At 48.3% G+C, this 24,178-nt stretch overlaps 2 protein-coding genes across 2 annotated transcripts in view; one reads left to right on the top strand and one right to left on the bottom strand.

Annotated features, from left to right (window-relative positions):
* The first annotated feature begins 661 nt into the window (after positions 1–661).
* Positions 662–7,946, top strand: UPP2 (uridine phosphorylase 2). Its single transcript, XM_029962178.1, has 7 exons — positions 662–828; positions 1,420–1,537; positions 2,609–2,770; positions 5,014–5,128; positions 6,129–6,338; positions 7,198–7,344; positions 7,792–7,946. Exons 1-7 carry the CDS (start codon positions 803–805, stop codon positions 7,944–7,946), a joined length of 933 nt encoding a protein of 310 aa, XP_029818038.1. The 5' UTR covers positions 662–802.
* A 2,153-nt stretch (positions 7,947–10,099) lies between these two features.
* Positions 10,100–24,178, bottom strand: part of CCDC148 (coiled-coil domain containing 148) — a 43,286-nt gene continuing 29,207 nt past the window's right edge. Inside the window, exons 11-16 of the mRNA XM_008923208.3 lie at positions 20,093–20,233; positions 17,122–17,240; positions 14,432–14,549; positions 12,171–12,311; positions 11,263–11,445; positions 10,100–10,454 (exon numbers count right to left, since the gene is read on the bottom strand). Of these exons, the coding sequence (XP_008921456.2) occupies positions 11,299–11,445; positions 12,171–12,311; positions 14,432–14,549; positions 17,122–17,240; positions 20,093–20,233 (666 nt within the window). The 3' untranslated portion in view covers positions 10,100–10,454; positions 11,263–11,298. The remainder of the gene's footprint in view (positions 10,455–11,262; positions 11,446–12,170; positions 12,312–14,431; positions 14,550–17,121; positions 17,241–20,092; positions 20,234–24,178) is intronic.

Genomic DNA, 24,178 nt, shown 5'->3' with positions numbered 1-24,178 from the left:
CAGTCTCCTCCCGCTCCCGAGGGAGCACCACAGCCCTCTCACAGCCCCGGGAGCACTCTGGCTCCCCCTGATCTGGAGCAAGGCTGACCCAGCCCCCCTGACCACACACCGTCCTGACGGGCTCCTGGGCTGCAGTGGGGCCGTGGGGACAGCGAGAGCAAACACTGCTGGCTGGGTACTGCTTAGAGTGAAGTCAGGAGCTGTTCTGAGCTGGGCTGGAGGTTGGCTACGGCCCAAACTCTGTCTTTGTGCACCCCAAAATGCAGGGAAGTTTGGATTTGCACCGACTGGGGCCAGAGAACAGCTCGGCTGGCAGTGGTGTCTGGGGCACCAGTGGTGTCCAGGGCACCAGTGCCCCTTGGTCCCCAGGGCCCAGAGGGGCACCGCTGAGGGTGGGAGCACAGTGACAGCCAGCTCAGACAAACCCTGTCACCTCGGGGTGCACATGTGTCCGCCCTGCCGGCCGGAGGGCACACAGTCCCTGCCCCGGGGCCAGCAGGTCACCGGCCCCGGGGCCAGCAGGTCACCGGCCCCAGCACCGCCAGTCGAGGCCACTGGTGACGCACTGGCCCAAAGAGCCCGTCGGGGAGGAGCCTTGGCACCCGAGGGGCCGCGGAGACCGGGCGAAAGGGACAGGCCACTGCTGACCTGGGGAGCCACACAAAGCACAGGAGGTATTTAAGGCCCTGCAGAGCCCCCTGAAACCTCTTCTGAGCTCCAAACCCCGAGGGCTGAGGACACGGGGTGGTTTCCTTACCTTTTCAGCAGGGGATCACTTTCAGCTGACTCTGGTAGAGCCACTATGACTGAAACAACAGGTTACTCAGGGTGAGTAACAGGGGAACGTTTGAATTTGTTTTAATCAGACAAGAAAAATGTTCTTTGGGTTTTGTTTAAGCCTCATTTATAAAACCTACCTGCATTGTTATTTAGTTTTTTCCCATCTCTTACAGCAGGCGGGAAGGGACAGCAAACCAGCCTCCTGCTGCCTGCAAAGTCTGGATTTAACTTGCACCCATCCTACCAGGCAGTTATTTAGGACAATACAAGTGTGAAACCTTGATTTCCTAAGAGCTTAATAAGCTGTCACATATACAGAACAGCACAGCACATTGCCCCTGGATATTGCTGGCAGACCTCTGTGAGGGAAAGAGCTAAAATTGCCATTGACAAAATTGATAAATACCAAGAAACATTTTTTGCCAAATACATAGCTATAACAGAGGTGTCAAAGAGGCTGCCTGAAGCAGAAAGGCAGCTGCCCCAGATGCCACACAGAGGTGGCTTTTCTGTCCCATCCCCATGACATCAGGGCTGTGTGTACCCTCACAGGTTCCCCAGGCTGCCCTGTCCTGCCCATTCCCATCCCTGTGGGCACTACCCAGCACCCCAACCCATCTCCTCCCTGTCTCCCCACAGGGGTGGGTTTGTCCACATTAAAAACCCCCACTTGGACTCGATGGAGGAGGACATCCTGTACCACTTGGACTTGGGAACGAAGACACACAACCTGCCAGCAATGTTTGGGGACATCAAGGTAAAGAGCAGGTGCAAAAGTGAGACAGCAGTTTCCCCCCTCCACAGGCTCTCCAGTCCCATGTCCCGTGGCCCTGCTGACCCATGCCAAGGCCCCACCGCTGCCGATGCTCCTTCCAGGACGGGGGCTGGCTGCACAACAAGGGGACTCAGCCACCCAGGGCAGCCTGGGCAGGGAGGTTGTTTGTCCTTGCTTGTTTTGGGCAGAAATCCCAACAGAAAATTACCCTTTTAGAAACCTGTAGCTCCATAAAACCTGATTTTATATTGGCCCCACATTGGAGGACAGACGGAGGAAGCATTTGTCCCAAGCATTTGATCATCATCTATTGGAGACAAGGGGAGGAGGATGTATTATTTTTGTCTGAGACCTGCTGTCAAAAGCCTGTCACGATGGCATCCATTTCAAACCGGAGCCTTTCTCCAGCGGTGCAGGGGAAGAGCTGCAGTGCCCAGGGCTGGAGCAGCCTGGCACAGTCTCAGCACAGCCCTGCTCCCGTGGGCTCCTGCTGTCCTGCACCCTGGCAGCAGGATCAGCAGCCTTGCAGCCTTGCTGCCCTTGAAGCCAAATGCTCAACCCCCTCCTACCTTCAAGGACCATTTTTTCCTTTAATATGTAAAATTTGTCCTTTTTCCTCCCTGACTTTACGGTCTCTGTGCCATAAGCAGTGCTCAGTCGTTGCAGTCGGCACTGTCCATAGAATAAATTCAGCGAGAAGCTCCTCCAACATCTGGGTTTGCTATGCTGTCAGTGGGGACACTAACAGCCTAAATTTGCTGAGTTATTTGAGATTTTCTTGCCTGGGACTGATACCCAAGTTCATGCAGCTCTACGGCTGCCTGGACCCAGCACAGTCACCACCCTGATGGAGTGACAGCCTGGGTTTCGTGTTAACCCCTGGTTTTGGGACCCTCAGTGGTTCCGATGTCCCTTGACGGCTGGCGGGGGAGCAGCATCCCGCTGCTTTCTCCGGGAAGACGCGTCTGGCGCAGCCACCACGGCCACATTCAGCCTGACTCTTGCTACCCGTTTTAGCTCAGAAGTAGCAACATATTGCTATTTTATTTCCAGTTTGTCTGCGTGGGCGGCAGCCCCAACAGGATGAGGGCGTTCGCGCAGTTCGTGCAGCGGGAGCTGGGCCTGGCGGGCGCCGGGGAGGAGCTGCCGGACATCTGCGCGGGGTCGGACCGCTGCGCCATGTACCGGGCGGGGCCCGGCTCTCCGTCAGCGTCAGTTCTGTGCCGCTCTCCATCGCCGTCAGTTCTCTGCTGATCTCCATCAGCGTCAGTTCTGTGCCGCTCTCCCGGCTCTCCGTCAGCGTCAGTTCTGTGCCGCTCTCCATCGCCGTCAGTTCTCTGCTGATCTCCATCAGCGTCAGTTCTGTGCCGCTCTCCATCGCCGTCACTTCTCTGCTGATCTCCATCAGCGTCAGTTCTGTGCCGCTCCCCTCGGGGCCGCACCGCGGGGCTCAGGGCAGCCGGACAGCGGGGTCCTGTCTGCTCCGGCCACGGGGACAGGGCCTGTCCCTCCCACGCCTCCGCTTCCCCCAAGGCTCACTGGCAGATTTTTCCCCCCTTTTCAGTGTTCAGCCATTACCACCAGTGCAACCTCTCAGCCGTGGCAAAGCTGCTTCTGTTTGAATCACATTCCTCGGCACCCTGCAGGCTCCGTTTGGAAAGTGCCGTATTAACAGACACACACATTCTGCTCAGCTTGGGTCTGGCAGTTTGAGAGGCAAAGACCACCATCCATGAACCATGACGTTGCTGGGAGCATTACATTGACACAAGCTCTAAAATAAAATCCTGCTTTATTATTAGTTACTCTTTCAGAGCAGGATTTTTGGCACTGCACAAAGGGAAAAGCAAACACAGGCTGTGTTTGGGAGAGTCCTGCTGTCATTTCTTCAGGCACAAGATTAGTCTGAAATGTGACTCACAGGAGATGGAGTCACTCACACGACAGCACTCACGTTTGGTCCCTCTGACAAAACCAAACCAATCCTGACCAAGGGGAAAGCCTGAGGGAATCAATCTGGTCAGATCCAAAGGGAAGAATCCCCACGAGATTCGCTGTTCCTCAGCCTGGCAGCAGCGGTGACACAGCCAGAAGCAAACCCTTGCTGAGCTCAAGGCTGTGCACCAGCACCATCTTTGGCCAGGGCAGAGCCCTCGGCCCGTCCCTGCAAGGGGACATAGGGCAGAGCTCCGGCCGCCCCGAGACGCATCGTGTGGAGCAGCTGCCAACATCACATTTCTGCAAGTTGCTTAGAAACACAACTGAGCTCAAACATACAGGGGCAGGAACACAGATTCCTGCTCTGAATATTTACAATGAAAATAAATTTTTTAGGCATTGGCAAATAACCCAGGCTGATGTTCCAGAATAACAACACGCAAAAAGGTTTCATATTTAAAACATGATACAAGGAGAACAGAGCACTGCTCTCACAGCCAACAGAAAGGAGACAAAACAACACAAATACTGGCTGCATAAGTTAATTAATGGAGCTTCCATGTGTGCTTCCTTCAGGTTTTTTAACATGATAGCAAAACCTACAAAATGTGTGGCATTTTCCAGGGGAAAAAGCAAACCCCATGGCATCAAACACCTTTTGTTCTTAAAGGTTAAGCTGAGGAAAGGACATCAGTCTAGCAACAGAGCAGAAAAGAGATGACCAAGTGAGGGAGGGCTGGGCAGAAGCAGCTCCAGACCTGCAGAACATCTGCCAGCCCTGGGGAGCAGCAGCAGAGATGGGAGCAGGGCAGCACTCTCCGTGGAAGATGGGAACTGGCCAGTGTCAGCAGTGGGGAGCTGGCAGCCAGGCAAGTGCTGGGGACAGAGGGACACCAGGGCAGGGGACAGAAGGGCAGGGCAGGAAGCAGGACAGGTGGCCTGCAAGGCACGCAGCAAATGCCTGACCCTGAAACCTGTCCTTACTGAGGGACACGAACCCTCCTGTCATCCTTGGTGCCCAGCAATGTGGCGGAGATGCTCTGGCGTGGGGCGAGGACAGGCTGGAAGGCACCTGGAGAAGTGGAGGCTCTGGTCGTCCTCGCTGAAATTCACCACTCCCAGAGCACAAGCAAGACATGACAGAACTGAGCCAGCACATGGCATAAGGACAGCAGTGCAAGGGGAAGGTCTTGGAGCATTCAGCTGTTAGGACATGTTTGTGGAGACCTGTCTTGAAGGAGAGGCACCGTTTGTGCGCCTGCACGGGGTCTCCAGGGATGAACACCTTCTCTACTGATGAGAAGAGCCTTTAAATCATCAAGGGGAGAAGAACAGGTTTAGGCACTTCACCCTGACAGGCTACAAAGACCCTGAGATGTCTCTTCCCCCTCAAAAAAATCGCTGTTGCAATCACCAGGGGAAAAGGCCACAGCGTAACCCTGAGTTTGTGGCAGTCACGTACCTGTCCCCTGCCGCAGCCTCACAGGCACTGACATTTCTCTTTTCTCTCCTTCCAACAGCATGGGATGGGCATCCCTTCCATTTCCATCATGCTTCATGAGCTGATCAAACTGCTGCACCATGCAAAATGCCGGGACGTCACTATTATCCGCATCGGTACTTCGGGAGGCTTAGGTAAGCGATTTGTGGTCTTCCTTCAGAGCAAAACAGCTTTATCAAAAAAAAATTCCAGCAATAGGTCATGCGGTTCTGAGCTTTAGCATTTTGTCAGGTCTCCAAATATCCGTGGTATCCTGGCTTGTGCCAGCACTGGTGTGGCAATAGGAGCAGGGCAGTGACCGTTCCCTTGTGCTGGCACTGCTGAGGCACCTCCAATCCTGGGATCAGTTCTGGGCCCTCAAGACAAAAAAGATATTGAGGGGCTAGAGTGTGTCCAGAGAAGGGAATGGAGCTGGAGAAGGGGCTGGAGCACCAGAAGTGGCTGAGGGAGCTGGAGAGAAAAGGAGGCTTGGGGCTGACCCTCTCACTCTCTCCAACTCCCTGGCAGGAGGGTGCAGCCAGGGGGGAGGTCAAGCTGTGCTCCCAGAGAACAAGGGACAGGACAAAAGGAGGTGGCCTCAATTTGTGCCAGGGAGGTTTAAGTTGGATATTAGGGAAAAATTTCATTCTCCAAAGGGCTGTCTAGCCCTAGCACAGCTGCCCAGGGCAGTGGTGGAGTCCCCATCCCTGGAGGGATTTAAAAGCCACATGGATGTGGCACTTGGGGACATGGGTTAGAGGTGGCCTTGGCAGTGCTGGGGAACAGTTGTACCTCATGATCTTAGATGGCTTTTCTAACCCAAATAAATCTGTGATCTCTGGCCAGAGGAGTGTTGCAGCTCATGCCTGCACAAGCTGGTGGAGGGACATGATCTCTGCAAGCCAGAAGCAGTTAAAACCCTGTCCCTCAGCACACTCTTGCAATCACTCATCTTGTGCTGATTCTGTACATTTTACTTGTACATCTGTGCTACTGCGTGAATTTCAATTATTCTCTGACATCTGCTTTACTCACCAAAAAGAATAGCCCCACAGTCCCACGCAGCTGTATTGATATTCTCCTGTCACGGTGGAGTTTGGCAGCAGGTCACAGGTGCTACGAGCTCTGGTTTAGCCTCAGTTTCCCTGTGCCCAGGGATCGAGGCCGGCTCTGTTGTGATCACGGACACGGCCGTGGACTCCTCGTTCCAGCCGCGCTTCGAGCAGGTGGTGCTGGGGGACGTGGTGCTGCGGAGCACCGAGCTGGACAAGGACCTGGCAGAGGAACTGCTTGCCTGCAGCAGGGAGATTGCAGACTTTCCCACACTCATCGGCCATACCATGTGCACCTATGACTTCTACGAAGGTAAAACCACCTTGGTCTGTCCTTCCTGCCCCAAGCGTAACACCAAGTGTTTGCATTCTTACCTGGACAGAACTATCCACTGGCCCCAAGCCCCAGGAGGGTGGCAGGAACGGACCCGCCTGATGTGTGAGGGCCCAGGCAGAGCAGGGGCACCCTCAGAACACACAGTACCTCTGTTGGCACCTTGCTGAGTTTGCCACTGCACTGTTGCCTACAGCAAGATTGTCACTTCAGAACTACCAACTCTAGGAAAATGTCAGGCTGCCTGTCAGATTTACGTAAACAAACTTTGGTTCCTCTAGAACCCTTTCCTCTGCAAAACTAAATGCTGGTTGCAGAGTAGATGAAATGTAATAAATGAAGAATTAATAATCTGAGCGCTATTTATAAATCCTTAGATCTGCTTGCAGATGCAGCCATCTGTGTATTGCTCAAGGCCATGTTTTATTTAAACAAAAAGCCCTTTGAGAGGATTAAAGTAGGAAGAGCAGTAAACTGAAGTGCTATCCCAGGTTAGCCCAGCTGCAGGTAAGCATTTACCTTCACAGCTGAGGTGCACCACTGACCTCAGGAGTGTGGATGGCTTGTCCCCACAGAGCACAACATCCCCTGCACTTCACACCTGTGGGCTGACTTGGCCCTTTACCTGTGGTGAAACCTGCATCATTCTCCCCCCTGCACAGAGATGTGTCGTGCTGGCTTCAACATCGAGGGGAATAGGAGTTAACAGCTACTCAAAGGAAAACTTCGTGGGCCTCCAACAGAACGTGGGCACTGTTGGACTTTCTGTTTGCACCTATGCCCTGTGCCTGTGACCCTGCCCAGGCCCTACAGTGACACTTCTCTGCTTCCTTCCCAGGTCAGGGGAGATTAGACAGTGCACTGTGCTCCTTTTCCAGTGAAAAAAAGTTGGAGTACTTGAGAAGAGCTTATGACGCTGGTGTAAGGAACATTGAAATGGAGTCCACAGCATTCGCTGCCCTGTGTGGGCTGTGTGGTCTCAAAGGTGAGTCCTGCCAATTCTATCTCCTCCCTGCATCCCACTTAACCCCCCTCTAAGGGTTCTGTTTGGTGCCAGAAGGCCAAACACACATTCCTAACAATTTGAACTAGAAAAGGACACTAAAACAAACTTTGTAGCTCAATAAAACCCAAGGCCTGAGAACACATTGGACAAACCAAACCTTAATCCCCCCCACTTCTCCTGGCCCTACAAACACATCCTGGCCATGCTGGTGCAGCCACCCCCAGGGTTTGCTGGAGCAGAGCCCGGGTGAGCGGAGGGTGGATGCAGAGCAGAGCTGTGGCCAGCAGCTCCCGGGGGTCCTGCCACATTGGCCCCTTCACCATGAGCCCCGGGGAGGCAGGACCCTGCTCCATGCTGGGGGTGAAATGTGGGGTCAGGTGTGAGGTGACAGTGCTCCATCCATCCGTCCCTCCGTGCATTCCACAGCCGCCGTTGTCTGCGTGGCGCTCCTGGACCGGCTGGAGGGGGACCAGATCCGGGCATCCCACGAGGTGCTGTGGGAGTACCAGCAGCGGCCCCAGCGCCTGATTGCCGCCTTCATCCACCAGCGCTGGGGCTGGCCCAAGGGCCCCACACACTGACCAACGGCACCTGGCATGGCGGGTGTCACCCGTGCACTGACCGCCGCACGGCAGGCCGCCACAGCACGGCCTGCTCCTGGGAAATGCGGGACGTACACTCGGCTACAGCACCTGGCCCCTGCTCTGGGAAATGGGAAAGGACAGCCACAGCACGGCCCCTGCTCTGGGACAATCGGCGAAGGAACACTCGGCCACAGCACGGGACCCTGCTCTGGGAAATCGGCAAAGACACTCGCCACAGCACGGCCCTGCTCTGCGGAAATGCGGAAAGACAACTCAAGCCCAGCACGCCCCTGCTCTGGGAAATGGAGAAGAAAGCGCACAATGGCCTGCTCTAGGGAAATGGGAAGACAAGCCACAACGCACGGCCATGCTCTGGGAAATGGCAAAGACACTCGGCCACAGCACGGCCCCTGCTCTGGGAAATGGCAAAGAAACTCAGCCACAGCACGGTCCCTGCTCTGGGAAATGGGAAAGACACTCGGCCACAGCACGGCCCCTGCTCTGGGAAATGGGAAAGACACTCGGCCACGCCACACTCCCACAGCAGAGAGCCCTCCACAGCCGAGGGGAGTGGCCGCACCCTACGGACACTGCTGTGCAGGCGCTGCAGGCCTCCAGCTCGGCTGCAATGGCTCCGACACACGTGCATGTCCAAGGACAGCTCCAACCTCCAACACGGCTGGAATGACACACATGCGCACCCAAGGACAGCTCCAACCTCCAACACGGCTAGAATGGCTCTGACACACATGCACACTCGAGGACAGCAGCTCTAGCCAAAATTTGCACAGAAAATAAGGCTGTGTTACTGAGCTGCAGGTTGTGTTACTGAGCTGCAGGTTCCTCACTCCCAGCTCCACTCATCGTAAAGGACTGTCCTGTTAAGGTCACTCCTGTCCACGGTGATCCTGTAGGAAGGAGATCCCTTTGCTTTGGGCATAAAGCAAAGCCTAAGTAAATGTCATCCAAAATTAATCAGTACTTGTAACCATTATTGTTACTGCTGTTACAGAGGCTGTTCAGACTTTCATTCCAACAGTATTTAAAGATGTGACAAACTGGCAGGTGCCAGAGTTTAAGCACGAGAGGCCGTCTCTGGCTGAGCAGGAGCAGATTGACCCCTGTCATAGGCTGGGCAGGTTTGGGCACAGAGACCCTTGTGAGGTAGTGGGATGAGGAGCACATAGTGCTGACATAACCTTGACCTGATTTCACATAACTGCATCTTTTACATCCAGCAAATCATCTGCAAGTGTCTCCACAAGCTGGAAGAGACTGAACTGCACCTGGGTGGAGAGGAGGGGTTGTTCGCAGAGGGTCCCCTATAGCCTGAAGAATTCCCACAAAATCACTCTCAGTTCTTAAGGTTCACTAACAAGCTTGCTTCCAAATCAATTTGGAACAGTAACTTACAGGATACTTACAGGGAACTTGCAGGATAACTTACAGAAAGTGTTGAAGGCCAGGCTGGATGGGGCTTGGATCAGCCCGGCCTCATGGAAGGGTGGGTGGAACTGAATGGGCTTTAACGTCCCTTTCAACCCAAACCATTTTGGGATTCTCTGATGATTCTATGATATCGTGAAAACTGGTGCCATGAAAAAGCAAATTCCACTTTATACAAGAAAAGGAGACTGGTTCCTGGTTTCCATTCCAAGATGGCTGTTTTTAGGCTCTAACATTAATATGACAGAGAAGAAATCCCAGGACAGGAGCCAGTGTCTTCCCAGAATAGAAACACATTCCTCCAGTCACTTACTATGCAATCCAACCTACTATTCCAACTCAGTTCCGCCAAGTTCAAAGTCTACTTCAGAAACTCCCATACTAACAGCAATGTACCTTCAAGCTCTTTGTGAAAGTAATTTAAAACCTCTCAAGGAAAAGGAATACTGGACTTGGATCTCAAAAGATTTTGCACCACTGAAATTATCTTTTAGATCCGCTTTTAAAGGCAAGGAAAAAAATAATCAACTGCCATAGGTTTGGGATGATCCCTCTCTGGGAATTGTCCTGCAGCCAGTCTGTTCCTCACAGCAAAGCACTGCTGGTCTCCCCACAGGAACATCCAGCCAGTTGTGAGGCTGGTCAAGTGTGTTTTAAAAATAACAAGTTAGCCCAAAGGAGATACCAAAATAAAAAGCACAAATACACAGAGTTGTAATTTTAGCCCAAACTCTCAGAAGCTGAGCCCAGACAACGCAGCTCCCACGGCTCAGGGCAGGCTCTGCAGCATTTCCCCACTGAATACCTCAGCTGCCACCCCGGGGTGATGCTGCTCCTGGCCCAGCCCTGTGCTCACTCGTGGGGGTCTGTCACACCAGCTGCCCCCCTCTGGCACCCACCTCGGGGTCTCCAGCAGGTCCCAACGCTGTGCCCTGAGTGCCCTGCTCGGGGCCGAGGCCGCGCTCCGGCTGGGAGGGCTTTGCCAGCGGAGTTCTCAGTCTGAGGGGTGAAAACTGGACACACCTGTCTCTGCAGAACTCAGATGTGACACACTGACACCTGTAAGGCATTACAGCACCACATTAATGAAGTTCCCATAACTGCCCAGAGACACAAGTGGGGATGTTCAGACCTTTCTGATATTCATCATCCTTAGAAATTTCTGGTCAAAGTGCTAATTTGTAACTTGTTTACAATCATTTTATGCTATCTTTATGTAAGGCTTGAAAACATAATCAATTACAAAAGGAAATAACATCAATTTCCCTTTCAGTTAATAGAATCATATTCAGTAATGTCAGCTCCAAAATAAAGATCCCAGCTCTAATTCTAATTTATAATTTATACTGAAAGACTAATCTGCAATATGAAATTGCATGACTAGCTTGCAGTAAATATGATGCAGCAAATTGGCTTCTAAATATAGACAAAGGTTTAAGTTTCTTCTTATAATAATCAAAGAATATTAGAAACATGCATGGTAATGAAGATTTTATAATTAAAAGATCAAATTCTCAAGAAACTTGGAATGAAAACTGTGGGATTTATTCATGTAATGTAATATAATCTAAAGTAACTGCAGTGCAAAGCTATTTTGGATTTCTGCTGCCAATTGAAACCCAAGAGTTCCTGCTCCAGGTGCTGCACATCAGATTGGTCTGTGCTGTGTGTAGGAGTCCTCATGCACAGGTGTCCCAGCTCCCAATTAAAAGGGACATGGACACTGACACTGCATCAGGCCACCCCCAGCTCCCCAAACCTGCAGCAGGCACTGGGAGAAAGGCTCAGCAGGGTTTGAATGGCTGCACACACAGGGAACTGAGCAGTTCTATGACACAACCAAAGGGAATTTATTAAAGGTCTGCACCCCTGAAGCTCCTCTGCTCCTGAGACAAGAGGTGGTCTACACTTCAAAAGCTGTAGATTCCATGTCTCTTCTTGGAAGCTTTGGTGGAGGAATTTTTGGCAAAATCTCTCTTGCATAAAGTGTTTTATGCAGTCCAGCTTCTCGGAGAGCGAGCTCGACACGGAGTCTGGGGTCAGAAATGACCTGGTAAAATAAACCACAGCAATGGTCAACAGAAACCAAGCACCACCTTCCCCATACAGCCGGTGCATCTTACAGGGTATCTGTGGATGTATATGTTTGAAAAGCTTTCAAAAGACAGTCAGAAAATTACGGTCATAAAATAAAACCTTCAAAACAGAGAAGCTTTACAGTGAGCAAGCCTTATCTCACTGTCCATATCCTAATATTATCCTTTTGAATATTCATAATCACAATCACACAATATGATCACAAACCAACGAGCCCTGGTTGCCTTTCCTCAGCAAAACTGAGAGTGTAGGTGAGGAACCAAGTGACTTTTAATCCAGCTGCTCCCTGAGGAGCTGCTGCCTTTCCTTATGTTCCCTGTGCACACAGCCCTGAGTGGAGCACACAATCCAGTCCCTTCCTGGTTGTTCCTATGGAATCCACGTGCTTCAAACGCCTTTATGACTTTTCTCACACTGTTGCCTTGTGCTTACATGTCAGTGCCACTTCCATTTGTCAGAATGACAATTAATCCCAGGGAAATTACTTCTGAAATTTGTCAGAAGGTTAGTTGACAAAATTTGTAAGCCTCTTTCTGGAGACATTGCCCCACCTGTCACTCCTGATGTTTTTATCTTACCCACATCATAGTCTGTATCCCACTGCCCGTGTTGCTATTTAGGATACACTGTTAAGACATCTGTGCCCACAATAGCTCACACAGGATCACAGCCACTTACCTGCTCCTCACTGTACGTGTGCAGCCTGAACAGAGGCTGCTGCAGCTCAAACTCCTGGTTGGCTCCGATGCCCATCCGGGCCCTCGATGCCACCGTATCAGCCACTGCTCTGGCTGGGTCTGATTTTGCAACAACAGCAACCTGAAACACAGGATGTGAAAATAACATTCACTCTGTGTAGAGTCAAGGTGAGAACAGGCTTTTATCAGTAACACACCCTTTGAGAACATGATCATTCACTGCCTTTGCACTGTAACAGTGTGTAGGGTCCCAGCCTGGGCCCAGCAAGGACATGAGAGAGAAGCAACAGCACCCTGGGCTCTTCAGCAGAGCCTGACACGAGCTCCAGCGTCCCAAGACAGTCACCACAAAGGCCCAGAACCTCACAATTCTGCAATACCCACAATTCTGCAATTCCCACAATTCCAGGAAGTCCAAACTTTCAGGTTGGTAGTTCCCAATTTTTACAGAGTTATGGGCAACAACATTGAGTGATATGCCCCAAATAACATAACTCTGTTTTTTTTGTGAAGTGCATCTGCTTTAACTGTGTAATTTCCTGGAGCTTGATCGGTATCAAAGACTCTCAGACACTGTATTGTGCCAGAATCAATCTTCTTTCATTGCTTACTTTCTTTGTGTTAAAACATTTAGATACAGGCTAATACTACTTTGGAAAAATACAGAAAGATGCATGAGCAAAATAATTAAAGTCAGAACCCTATCTGAATGACTAAAATCAGGAAAAAACAGCTTAAATTTTGTACGATAATTTTTTTGCCCATCTCTTTAATGAAATGTCATCTTTGTATTTACAGCCTGCCAAAATCTACAGGCTGGCTGGATGACTTTACTAAAAAACCTTTTTCCCCCACATACAAAAAAGGCACATACTTTATGAATTCATTTCATTAGTGTGAAACAGAGAACAAATGTTGGTTAGAAAAGTGTAACAAAGTGGGAACTTCCCCATTCTGGGCAAAGGCTGTTCTAGAAGTGTTTTCTACTCTGGCAAGATAATTGAGTCAGTGGGCAGAGCTCAACAGATCATGACTCCCAACCAGCCTCATGTAAAACCTGATGCAAATGATAATAAAACTCAACCAGGAACTTGGAAAAGATGCAAGAGAGTTATTATTAAAAATGCTTTGATAACCTAAAATAACACTGCAAAATATGTAATTGAATCAGATTTTTAAAAATAAAGCAATACTGACTGGAAATGTGCTCAAGTTCAACAGTTTAAAAAACTACCAAAAGGATACCAAGGATCCCTGAGGTTTGTCTATTCTCGTTCTGCTCAGCTCTCCACAGAAGGTGGCTCAGAGTATTTGGCCTCTGTGATATTTTATTTTCCTCCTGACTTTGCACACCCTACTACAAAGTGAAAGCACTTGTGAGGCCACCAACACCCCCTGAGGGATTAAGGAAGGGTTGCACAGGATGCACTGGGATGGTCCACTGAGGGGGAGGTCAAGGTTGCACCAAACATCAGATTTTTAACCAGGGGTAGTCCTGGGGAAAAAGCTGCTGCTTCAATGGTGTTTAAATTATCACAAATGAAAAAAGGGGTTTGAAGAGCACCTTTTCCCCCTCCCTATTTTCCTTTGGCTCCTATAGTGTACAGAATGTGAACTCTAGCTTTTTCCTACTAATCTTCTGAGGAAAAAACAAGGAGATTAGATAGAAAAATGTAAATGGAAGTAAAATTACTCCTTCAAAAGTTAGCAGTAGAAAAAAACAACTACATTTACTACATTTACCAGCACTACATTTACTATGACATTAGCAAGCATTAGCATGCATTTTCTGGAATGTCCCTTAAGAAATAATGTGCAAAAGTTTCACGGAGTTAAATATCTCTGAAGAAAAGTCATCCAAGAAGTGTAAGCTTCCAGACTTTAAAAACAATCAAAATTACTTCTAAACCTCGCCTAAGACTCAGGGAAGACTTAAGATTATTAAAATAAAAAAAATAAAAATCAAGGAAGAGAAATGACATCCAACCTAGAAAAACCCCTCTCTTTCTCCTTTTAGATACCAAAAGCTTCTACAGTGCAATTTAATGTCATAATGTACCTGTTGTCAGAGCCACAGAGCACGCAGGATTTATAACACAACAGAATTACTGTTAGTCAGACCAGGAGTGCATTTTAACTCGTTCCTTTATTTGCTTTGGAAAGACCGTTCCTTTTATCTCTCAGTGCTCTGGCAGTGTTTGTACCCCTGTGTGTGAGATCACTGCAGCCGGGCCGACCCACCTGCTGCCGGAGCATTTCCAGGCGCTTCTCTCTCTCCTCCTCTTCCCGGGCCTGGAGCAGGACCTGCTCCTTTCTCTCCAGCAGCCGCTTCTCCAGCAGCCCCCGTCGGAATTGCACCCTGCCAGCACACAGAGGGAAACGCTGGGCAAGGCCAGCTTGAAATTTCTCTGGTGGTGTTTGTGTTGAAAACCACCCTGACGTTTTCTACATCCACCTGATGTGCAGAACACCTCAGTGCAGAACGATTTTCATTTGAATGCATTCTCTTTTTCGGAGTTTTTTGTTTGGGTTTTTGGGGGAAGAGGGGTTTAGGCAGTTATATTTTTTGATTTGCTTTTGAGTGGGTTTTAGTTGGTTGGTTGTTTTTTTGAACAACTTGGCTAACCTTTCAGATGTCTAGACTGCAGACTTTCTCTAGTGTGCTTTATATAGTCCTGGTACTCTTTTTTTCTCCCCCATTTTCTTTGCCAAGAAGAAATGTTCTCTCACATCTGTGTATGGCAGAAGAAATCTTTCCTATAACTCTTTCCATTAAAAGCAACATCTCACTCCCAAGCTTGTTACTGGAAGGAGCAAGAAAACTTGAGAACTGCACCCTTCTTCCAAAGGAAAAAGGTGGAGGTTCACACCAGTAACTCCAGAACTTTACCATTGTCCTGCTCCCCCTTTCACAGTAGGGGCAATATGCCCTACAGCACCAGCACAGACACATTCCCTGATGACCCTCAGGCCACTGCCAGACTCTGTTCCTTATGGAGCTGGAGGTATTTGTTGGTACCTCACTTTTAGTCCTTATACAGGAGTTGCCAATGCCATGCTTTGCATTTGGAGAGTTATCCTTCTTTTGCCCTTCAAATTCGAACTCGCCTCTAGAGAAATTGAGATGAATGAGCTGCTTCAACTACACTAAAACATGTATTGTTATTTTCTTACTCTCCAAATTTTAGTAAACTCAAAGGAGCTTACTATACTTATATGGCACACTTATAACTTGTGCCATAATCTGCTTTTTACATGGAGAAAAATTTAATAAAAAGCAGATACTAATATTTCTCTGAAAAATGACAAAAATTACATTATACTGAAACCCTCTCATTCTGCTTGAGCTGACTACTGTGATGCATCTTCTAAAACACTCCAGAGCTACCAAACACAAAATTCAGTACTCTGGAAGTTTCTGTGCATGGCCAAGAGAGAAGACTGGGGGGCACCTGGCCAGGCCTAACCCACACACTCTGTCTGGTCTGCAGCAGTTTTCCTGCACGCAGGAATGTAAAGCAATGCTAAATTGAGACATTCTGTTGCCTTTCCATACCCAGTTTGAAGTGGTCCAAGTGATCCCAACTGATTGGCAAACCCCAGCCAGGCAGAGCGGGGCAGAGCAGGGCTTGGTACCACGATGCAGTGATTGCTGCTCCTGGGGAGGGTCCTGTTAGCCTGAGACCATCTGAACTGAGACAAACTCTGCTGCACCAGGACACCACCATGCCACATGTGTACCTGAGGTCTGCACAATCAAGTGCTTTATTTGGTACAGTAGATCAGTTCTGGGCAACGTAATGCTGAGTATTTACTGGCTTCTGATTCACAATAGCCTGAAGGGGTGATTATTTCCCCTCTGCATTCCTCAAAGAACTGTGCCATTTCCTTGTATCTTATTCTGCAACATTTATTAGCACAAGAAAGAACATTCCCAGCACTATGGCAGAGTGCAATACACAGGTTTAAAGAAAAATCACTTTTCCCTGATCAGTTCTGCTGAAAATTCTGTAATTCAAACACGTGTTTCTTTTCCCATGAGCTAAAATCACTGCAGGTATGTTTAAGGAAAGGTAGAGATATATTTGTAGCATAAGGATACAAACATTTAAATTTAGCTGTCAGCCAGGTGTCCTAGCAAAATAAGACTGAAGCACTGTTTCCCACAGAATGCTTAAGACCAAGTTTAATATTCAAATGCCAATGGCACTCGAATCCTATTTTAATTGCATTTCTGGTCCCCACAACTTGGTGGTTACCTCCATGTAAAAGAGACAGGCTGTGCTTTGGGGGCAGTTATAACCAGTCTACTTTCTGGGGTTGTGTTCCTCTGGCAGAGGAATTCCCCTGTGAAATCCAGCATTTCTTCAACAGGCCATTAAAGGCCACATTGTGCAACAAAGACTTGGCAATTCAAGTGTGAGCAGGCTCAAGTCCAAAATCCCATTAAACAGGTAAAGAGCATCTACAACTAGATGAGCAGTTCAGGACTCTCTAAGATAATAATTAATATCTTTGAGGCTGTTAAGTGCTGAATGAGCTCCTTTCACTTGCCCCTCAAACAAACCAAATCTGATTATAAATCATTTTGCAAAGTGGGAAAGTAGGTGGTCTCATTACTCAGCTACAATTAAAAAAAATCACCAGGGGAGTTGGGTTTAATGTGTGCACCCTGTCATGATTCCAAGTTTAATGCTTACAAAGGTGTAAAATCTTTGATGGATATTAATTAGTTTGAAATACCAAATAAATTGCATCCAGGATACAATCATGATGCGACCTTAGTGTATAGATTGGGGTAATTGCCAAACAGGAAGAAAAAAGTTACTTATCTCAGTTTATTCTAGTTTAGAAAGCTGGAGGATCAAAACAAATTGGATTATAAGAAGCTCCTATTAATACCATAGGTATTCACATTTAATTTCTTTTACCTTTCTCTGTCTTTAGCCGCTTGTTCAGCCATTAATTTTCTCAATTCCTCCAGACGTCGTAGATCTCTCTCCTCCTGTTCTTGCCACTTGAGCTGTTTCTCAGCCCAGTATTTTTTCAGCTAGAGTTTGAGCAAATACAGCAAACAAATCAACACTCGTTCCCAAGCCAAGACAGTGACAATAAAGAAACCAAGAAAGGCATTAAGTCAGAAACTCCAATTTTGATTCTTTTAGAATAAAATTTCTATTTGAGAGCACTACAAGTTAACAGAAGATTTACTATGAGAGCAAGAGGGTGTGCAGCCCCCACAACAAAAGTAGTAAAATTAGACTGTGGACACTAATTTGCACACATTTTTCCACCACAATCTGAAGACTACCACTTCCAATTGCTCCCTGCCTTCCTACTCTGCCATCAAACCCCTCAACTGTGCTGCTCACACGAGTGAATGTTCCTTGAGTTAGAGCGTCCTGGGTTGGCCCAAAGGGCTGGCTCAGGCCAGCCCAGCTCACTGTGCTGAGGTGGAGATCCACTGAGGAACAGGAGGCAGCACTTGAGTGTTCCTCACGTAAGTCTGGAGCTTTTCCAAAGCTGAGTGGGAAAGAAAGACCTCAAGGAAGACTCTGAAACCTGAGCAGGGAAGCTTATCTGAAAGGATGAGGGGGCTTGGATGCAAAAGGAGAAACAGGGGCTTAAAGTAGATATTGCCAAAGTGAAATGCTAAATTTTTAATTTTAACAAATTCTACAGGATCCTGTTCCTAAAGCCATGGCAATTCTTCAAAGACAACTGGTAGAATTTGTAGCAAGCTTGTAATTCCTGTCTTGCCATGACATACTTTGCAAATCACAAAATCATTCACATTGGAAAAGATCTTTAAGATCATTGAATCAAACCATTAACCCAGCACTGCCAATATCATATAATCACAGAATATTTAGTACCTTCCTGGCATCCCATCTCATCTTGCCCGCTGGCACTGGGAAGCCATTCCCTGTGTCCTGTCCCTCCATCCCTTGTCCCCAGTCCCTCTCCCGCTCTCCTGGAGCCCCTTTAGGCCCTGCAAGGGGCTCTCAGCTCTCCCTGGAGCCTTCTCTTCTCCAGATGAACCCCCCCAGCTCTCCCAGCCTGGCTCCAGAGCAGAGGGGCTCCAGCCCTGGAGCAGCTCCGTGGCCTCCTCTGGACTCTCTCCAGCAGCTCCATGTCCTTCCTGTGCTGTTCCCAGGGCTGGGGCAGCTCTGCAGGGGGGTCTCACCTGAGGGGGCAGAGGGGTAGGATCCCCCCCTCCCTGCTGCCCACGCTGTGGGATCAGCCCAGGGCACGGGGGTGGTTTCTGGGTCATGTCCATTGTCCTCAGGGCTGCTCCACATCCATTCTCCACCCAGCCTGCATCTGTGCCTGGAACTGCCCTGACCCATGTGCAGCACCTTGCACAGAATGATGGACTTAGTGCAGAAAAACCCTTCACTACTGTGGTTCAGAATAAAACAGGTCTTCCAAACAGTGCTTATATTTCAGAATTCCCGACCTGTAAGCCAATCATTTCTTTAGACAGGCCATTTTTGACATATGAAGGTCAGGAAGCAACCTGACCTAGAACCATATTTCTTAGAGTGCTTTTATTTAATATTGTTTCAAATACTTCTATTTATGAAATAAAACTCTCACTTTTGCAATTACTCCCTTTTTGTATTCCTCATTGCCTGAAGGCTTTCTCATAAACTCTAATTAGGGATCAATGGATATTTTTGAAATTCCATGTTTAAATATACAGGAAAAATTCTGATCTGCAGTCCAACAGAGCAACTGTAGCATTGGCATTTAGAGTTAATGGCATGTTACCCTTTCCTGTGTTTGGAGTTGCTTGACATACCTTGCCTGGGTCACAAACCAGGTAGAGGGTGGTCATTTCTTTTACACTGCTCACATGTATTTTAAATATTCTTCTTGCTGCCCCAGAACATTCCCCAGAAAAGCAGCTGCAGTATAAGGTTAGCAGCCCTTTTAAGGATCTAAGATGGAAAATACTCCAGTGAAACACGACTGCTGACCCCAAACAGCTGCTATTCCATCTGTGCATAGGCAGAGGATGGTTCTATATTGATATCACACACAAGAAGAGAAAAGTTTGCACAACCAGAATATTTACAGATAAAATGAATGTTGCTAGTGGTTGTGTCAGCACTGCCTGCCCAAACCTCTTCCTTCCCTGTGGTTTCAGAGCCACCTGCCACTACAAACACTGTGTGCGTAAAGGCAAATACACAGAACAAGCTGGAACAAAAAGTAAAGCAGCAGCAAAGCTACTCATGACCTAAGCAGCAAACCCTCACTAAATGTCCCTCTCTGTATCTCTGTACTCAGAGGTAAAATCCTAATGAAACAACCTCCAGGATTTTTGCCACATCATTTAAATAAAAAGGCCAACACAAACACGTGTGACACAGCTTGGTTTGCTAGAGCATTACATTCACTACAGCAGATTTTGGATTTGCTGTTAAGTTGCATCCAAGCCATTTCCCAAGGGGCGAGCACACAAGTACTGGGAATACTGTCCCTTGGAGACGTGCTGGTCCCCCACCCTGCTGTCCTGCAGGCTGTGAGCTGTCGGGCTCCTCTGCTGCATTGCAGCACTCAGCTGCAGCACTGGGAGCTTCCCGAGGCTGCCACACTGCTCAAAGGCACAAATCTGTGCAGTCAGACCCAGCCATGCCCCTGTGCTGGTTTGTGACATGGCCACAGTCACACACTGACTTGGACAGGCTTTTTTTTAAAGACAGGCAATGAAGTAACACAACTGGTGTGTCAGAGCAGGCAGCTTTAGAGCTAAAATGGACTGGAGCAAGACCCAAGTGACCATTTGCCCTTCTCTATATCAATACTTAACACAAGTGGTATGAATTCAGTTAAAGATTACAGGAGCAATTGTACACATCAACATATGCAAAAACGTATAAAAGTTTCTCATACTTTCTCTTTCTCCTGAGCTCTACGACTGGTTTCCTGTTCTCTCTGTAGCCTTTTTTTCTCATCTTCCTTTTCTTTTCTTCTGGCAGCTACAGCAGCTTCTAGTTTAGCAGCTTCTTCCTGCTGTGCTTTCCACTGTAGAACCTGGAAGAAACGGTTGAAGAGACAGTCTTGTAGCAGACTGTAGCTCTGTGACTGTGATCCTGCCAAGCTGAGACTGGGAAGGAAACCCATGTAGTCCATTTACAAAGTAAGATTTATAATCTTATCAGCAACACAATCACTTAGCAAGCACCACCTCTCCACATGTTCATGTGCAGTTTGCTACTGACTGGCATAAGATGCAATAAAATCACACAGGAAGAGATTATAGGTAAAATTGTTAAAACCATCTCAGTAATTCAGATCTCGAATTCCCCTTGAGCACTTAGGCTTTCAATGGCATGCATGTTCCTTAACGAACTTGTGAAGGGATGGAGACCGAGAGTCCCCGAGCAGAGTGCGCTCTGAGCCCCCAGTGCCGGCACTGCTGTGACAGCTCCGCACTCCCCCCAGGACAGGGCCTTCAATTCTGCCAGCTCTCACAGGGGAAGCCAGCCTGGCACCCCTGCCCCCTCCCAGGGCTTGTGACCATCCTGGGGGGTCCTGCACACACAACATCCCCCTCCTCTGTGGGAAGAGAGGCAGCAGCCGCGGCAGAGCAGGCCAGGGCCCAGCTCCCCCACACCCCTCATTGCAGAGCCTGCCCTGCTTCTTAACAAAACATCCTGGAGACGGGATGGACCACCCAGCTCAACCTGCCAAAAATCCACTCTTGACATGACCCTGACAGACTGTTAGCTACAGACACCCCATCCCCGTGCCACGGGCAGTGACTCATCTCCAGCCAGTGAGGGTCCCGATTTCCTCGGTGCTGTCAGGAGCACTTGTGTGCTCATCTGTTTCACACTGGTTTCAACAGGATTAATGATGTCTCCTTTTTGTTGGCTTGCCAGCTCTTTTTGTAATGGATTTGTCAAGTGCTAACGGAACTCTGCATTCCTCTAAGGAACAAGCATTGGAGCCATTTTTCAGCTGGTTTTCTACACTACAGTGAGCACTTTAACGCTAAGATATTAAAATGCTTACAATTTTTTCTACCTTTACTGCATTCCACTGGCTGTGTGCACAGACTATTAATTCTTCTGTTTTGTGCTTATGAAAGATGTTCTGTTCAGAAATCCAGAGCTCCCCATGGTCCAAGGTTCTCAGTGAGTTACATCTGAGTGATGCCATGCTTGCCCCACTTCTTGCTAAAATACCAAGTGTACTTTGCTCTTTGCAATAGGCTGATCAATGATGTGACTTCTCATGGAGTGCAAGCAAAGTAATAGTAAGAAAACAACCCAAAAATGAAGAGCATGCAGAGGATGGAGCCAGATGTGCCCAGTGACAGGATGGGAAACAACAGGCAGAGACTGAAACTCCTGAAATTCCATGCCATCCATCACTTCCCTCCTGAGAGGGTGGATGGACACTAGAACATTCTGGCCAGGGAGGTTATGGAGCCTCCACCCCCTGCAGAGGTTTAAACCTGGATTCGGTGGGATCCTGGGTCACCAGCTGTATCTGACCCTGCCTGGGCAGGGGGTGGTCCCCGGGGGCCTGGAGAGGTCCCTCCAGCCTCAGCTGCAACACCCGAATTAAACCTCCCTCACACTTGAAACTTGTAGCACAACAGCTGTTTAAATCCAAATCTTCATGTAGCAATTTTGCCAGCAGCCTGCTCATGCAGTTTAGCACTTTAAGAATCTAAAGTAAAATGCTAAATTGTTTCAGTTACCCTTCACTTGCCACACAAATGAAGTCAAAAGGGAACGCTTTAAAAATGAGTTACAAGAACATGCAATCCTTTCTACCTGGCTTTTGAAACAGATCAAAGCAAAACCATATTCAGGAAGCTTTACAATCTAACAACAAGCAAACACTGAATGAAATCTGCTAAAAGCATACTCAGATTGGAGCTGGGATAAACTGCAGAAGCATTCGAAGGAGCTTTAAACGTCTGTAATAACACCACTGAGATTTTCTGAACAGAAATGCGGTAACAATCAGATTATGTAACAAAAAAATTGCTTTTTGTAAGCTTGGATTTTCCTACATCCTGCTTCACGCTCCTTTCAAACACGCTCCAATACTGGGATCAATGCCACTGGGCTCAGTACATGATGCGGCTTCAGTTCTCTCCACGTCTGAGAACTCTTCTGATCCTTTATTGGTCTTCTCTGGATATTAATTTACCTATTAACCAGGGATTTTTTTGACCGTTTGTTTGCAGTCATTAGCACTGCAATCGTTGGCCTCGTTGAGGCCATTAAATTGGTCTCAAGGAAAGCTCCAGCTCCCTGACACTGCAGGGGAACCACTGCCTGGAAATGGATGTGGAGAACAGAGTGAGCCCAGCAGAGTCTGGGACAACAACTGACTGAAGGAATCAAACCCCAGTGAAGCAGTGAGCAGATATAGGTACTAGTTCAGTCTGAAATCATCTCAAGCCTCCTTGTTAATTCATTCTGATTAGCAGTGGTTTGCTTGGCAATGTTACACCCCAATCTGGTGCCAGGCCGTGATCACCTTCCCCGGTTGTTTCCACATAGCTCTTCCATTACAGCCTTTTGATTCAAGTCAGAAATCAATATTGAGGCACAATCTAGATTTTTGACAGGTTTCATACAAACAAATGAGCATAACCAAGCATCAAATCCAGAACTTCCCTCAGCTTACAAAGCACTAATCATCCAATGGGGTTCCCCAGACAGAACAGATAAGCCAGTAACTCAGGGTGTATCTCCACACCTACAACACTCCCTGTTCTGCCCTAAATCACTAACACACACATTCAGGGGGTAGAATCTGCTTTCTGCCCTTATCTAGTTCGGTTTTTGAATGTATGAGCCCACTGCCAATCAGGAAAATGGGTAATGAGAATGCCAAAGGAGAATGTAACTATATCATATTTGCTCACCATACCCAGTGTTATTATTTTCTGTAGGCAGCACATGAAGTTAGTTTAGATTACCCCTGTCCCCTCCCCCATGTTTATCTAATCCATGTCTTTTCATTAAGACGAAGACAATTCACCTCCTTTAAAAATAATTCATAATTACATGAAAAAAAAAAAAGAGGAAAAAAGAGGGGAAAAAAAAGGGAAAAGTTGGTAAAAACCAGAAAAGCAGTATTTACAAAATGTGTATAAAATGGGATTCAGTAGGTTGGCCTTATGCCATGGTTTTTCCCACATGAAGAGTTAAAGTCATATTGAATAAAATGTTCCTAAAGCTGAGCTACACCGAAGTGTAAGAAATAACAAAAATTAGACATTAACCAGCTGATTCAAATGCCAGTATATTTCACTTATTAAAGCACACTCGAACATTAAAGGCCTCCGTGCCAGAGAGCAGTTGTAGTGCCACAGCCCCAGCTCACTTTGTGGCCTGTGCAGGGGAACATCTCTGGGGAGCCCCGTCCACAGGAGAGGTGCCCAAAGCGGTCCCTGTCCGTGCAGTCACAGGGTCACAAATTAGGAGCTGGACTATCTGAACTGCTGGGGACAAAGGACAGAGTGGCCAACCCTCAGCTGCACCTCAGTGGCACAGAGCAGTCCCACAGTGGCAGGGGAGAGCTGGTCATGTCCCAGCCCACAGTGCCCGGGGCCAGCAGGGAAGGGAGTGGAATAGCTGAGGAACCTCCTCAGCACCTCCATTCCTGAGGAACCTCCTCAGCACCTCCATTCCTGAGGAACCTCCTCGGCACCTCCATTCCTGAGGAACCTCCTCAGCACCTCCATTCCTGAGGAATCTCCTCAGCACCTCCATTCCTGAGGAACCTCCTCGGCACCTCCATTCCTGAGGAACCTCCTCAGCACCTCCATTCCTGAGGAATCTCCTCAGCACCTCCATTCCTGAGGAACCTCCTCGGCACCTCCATTCCTGAGGAACCTCCTCAGCACCTCCATTCCTGAGGAATCTCCTCAGCACCTCCGTGCTTTCATCGCTGTACTGTTCAAAAGTGACCACCTGATGCTGAATTGCCAGCATTCCTACAATTGAA

This window comes from Manacus vitellinus, unplaced genomic scaffold, assembly GCF_001715985.3.
Source record: "Manacus vitellinus isolate BGI_N305 unplaced genomic scaffold, ASM171598v3 scaffold_43_pilon, whole genome shotgun sequence".
NCBI lineage: Eukaryota > Metazoa > Chordata > Aves > Passeriformes > Pipridae > Manacus > Manacus vitellinus.
Note: the sequence above shows the minus strand (reverse complement) of the source record. Positions and strands in the feature narration are given on the sequence as shown.

What these genes read in the sequence shown, in the direction of transcription:
- UPP2 (XM_029962178.1), top strand. Translation starts at nt 803, where the DNA reads ATGACTGAAACAACAGGTTACTCAGG. An exon ending in CAATGTTTGGGGACATCAAG is followed by an intron (nt 1,538 to 2,608) that starts GTAAAGAGCAGG and finishes TTTTATTTCCAG; the next exon opens with TTTGTCTGCGTGGGCGGCAG. An exon ending in CACCTATGACTTCTACGAAG is followed by an intron (nt 6,339 to 7,197) that starts GTAAAACCACCT and finishes CTTCCTTCCCAG; the next exon opens with GTCAGGGGAGATTAGACAGT.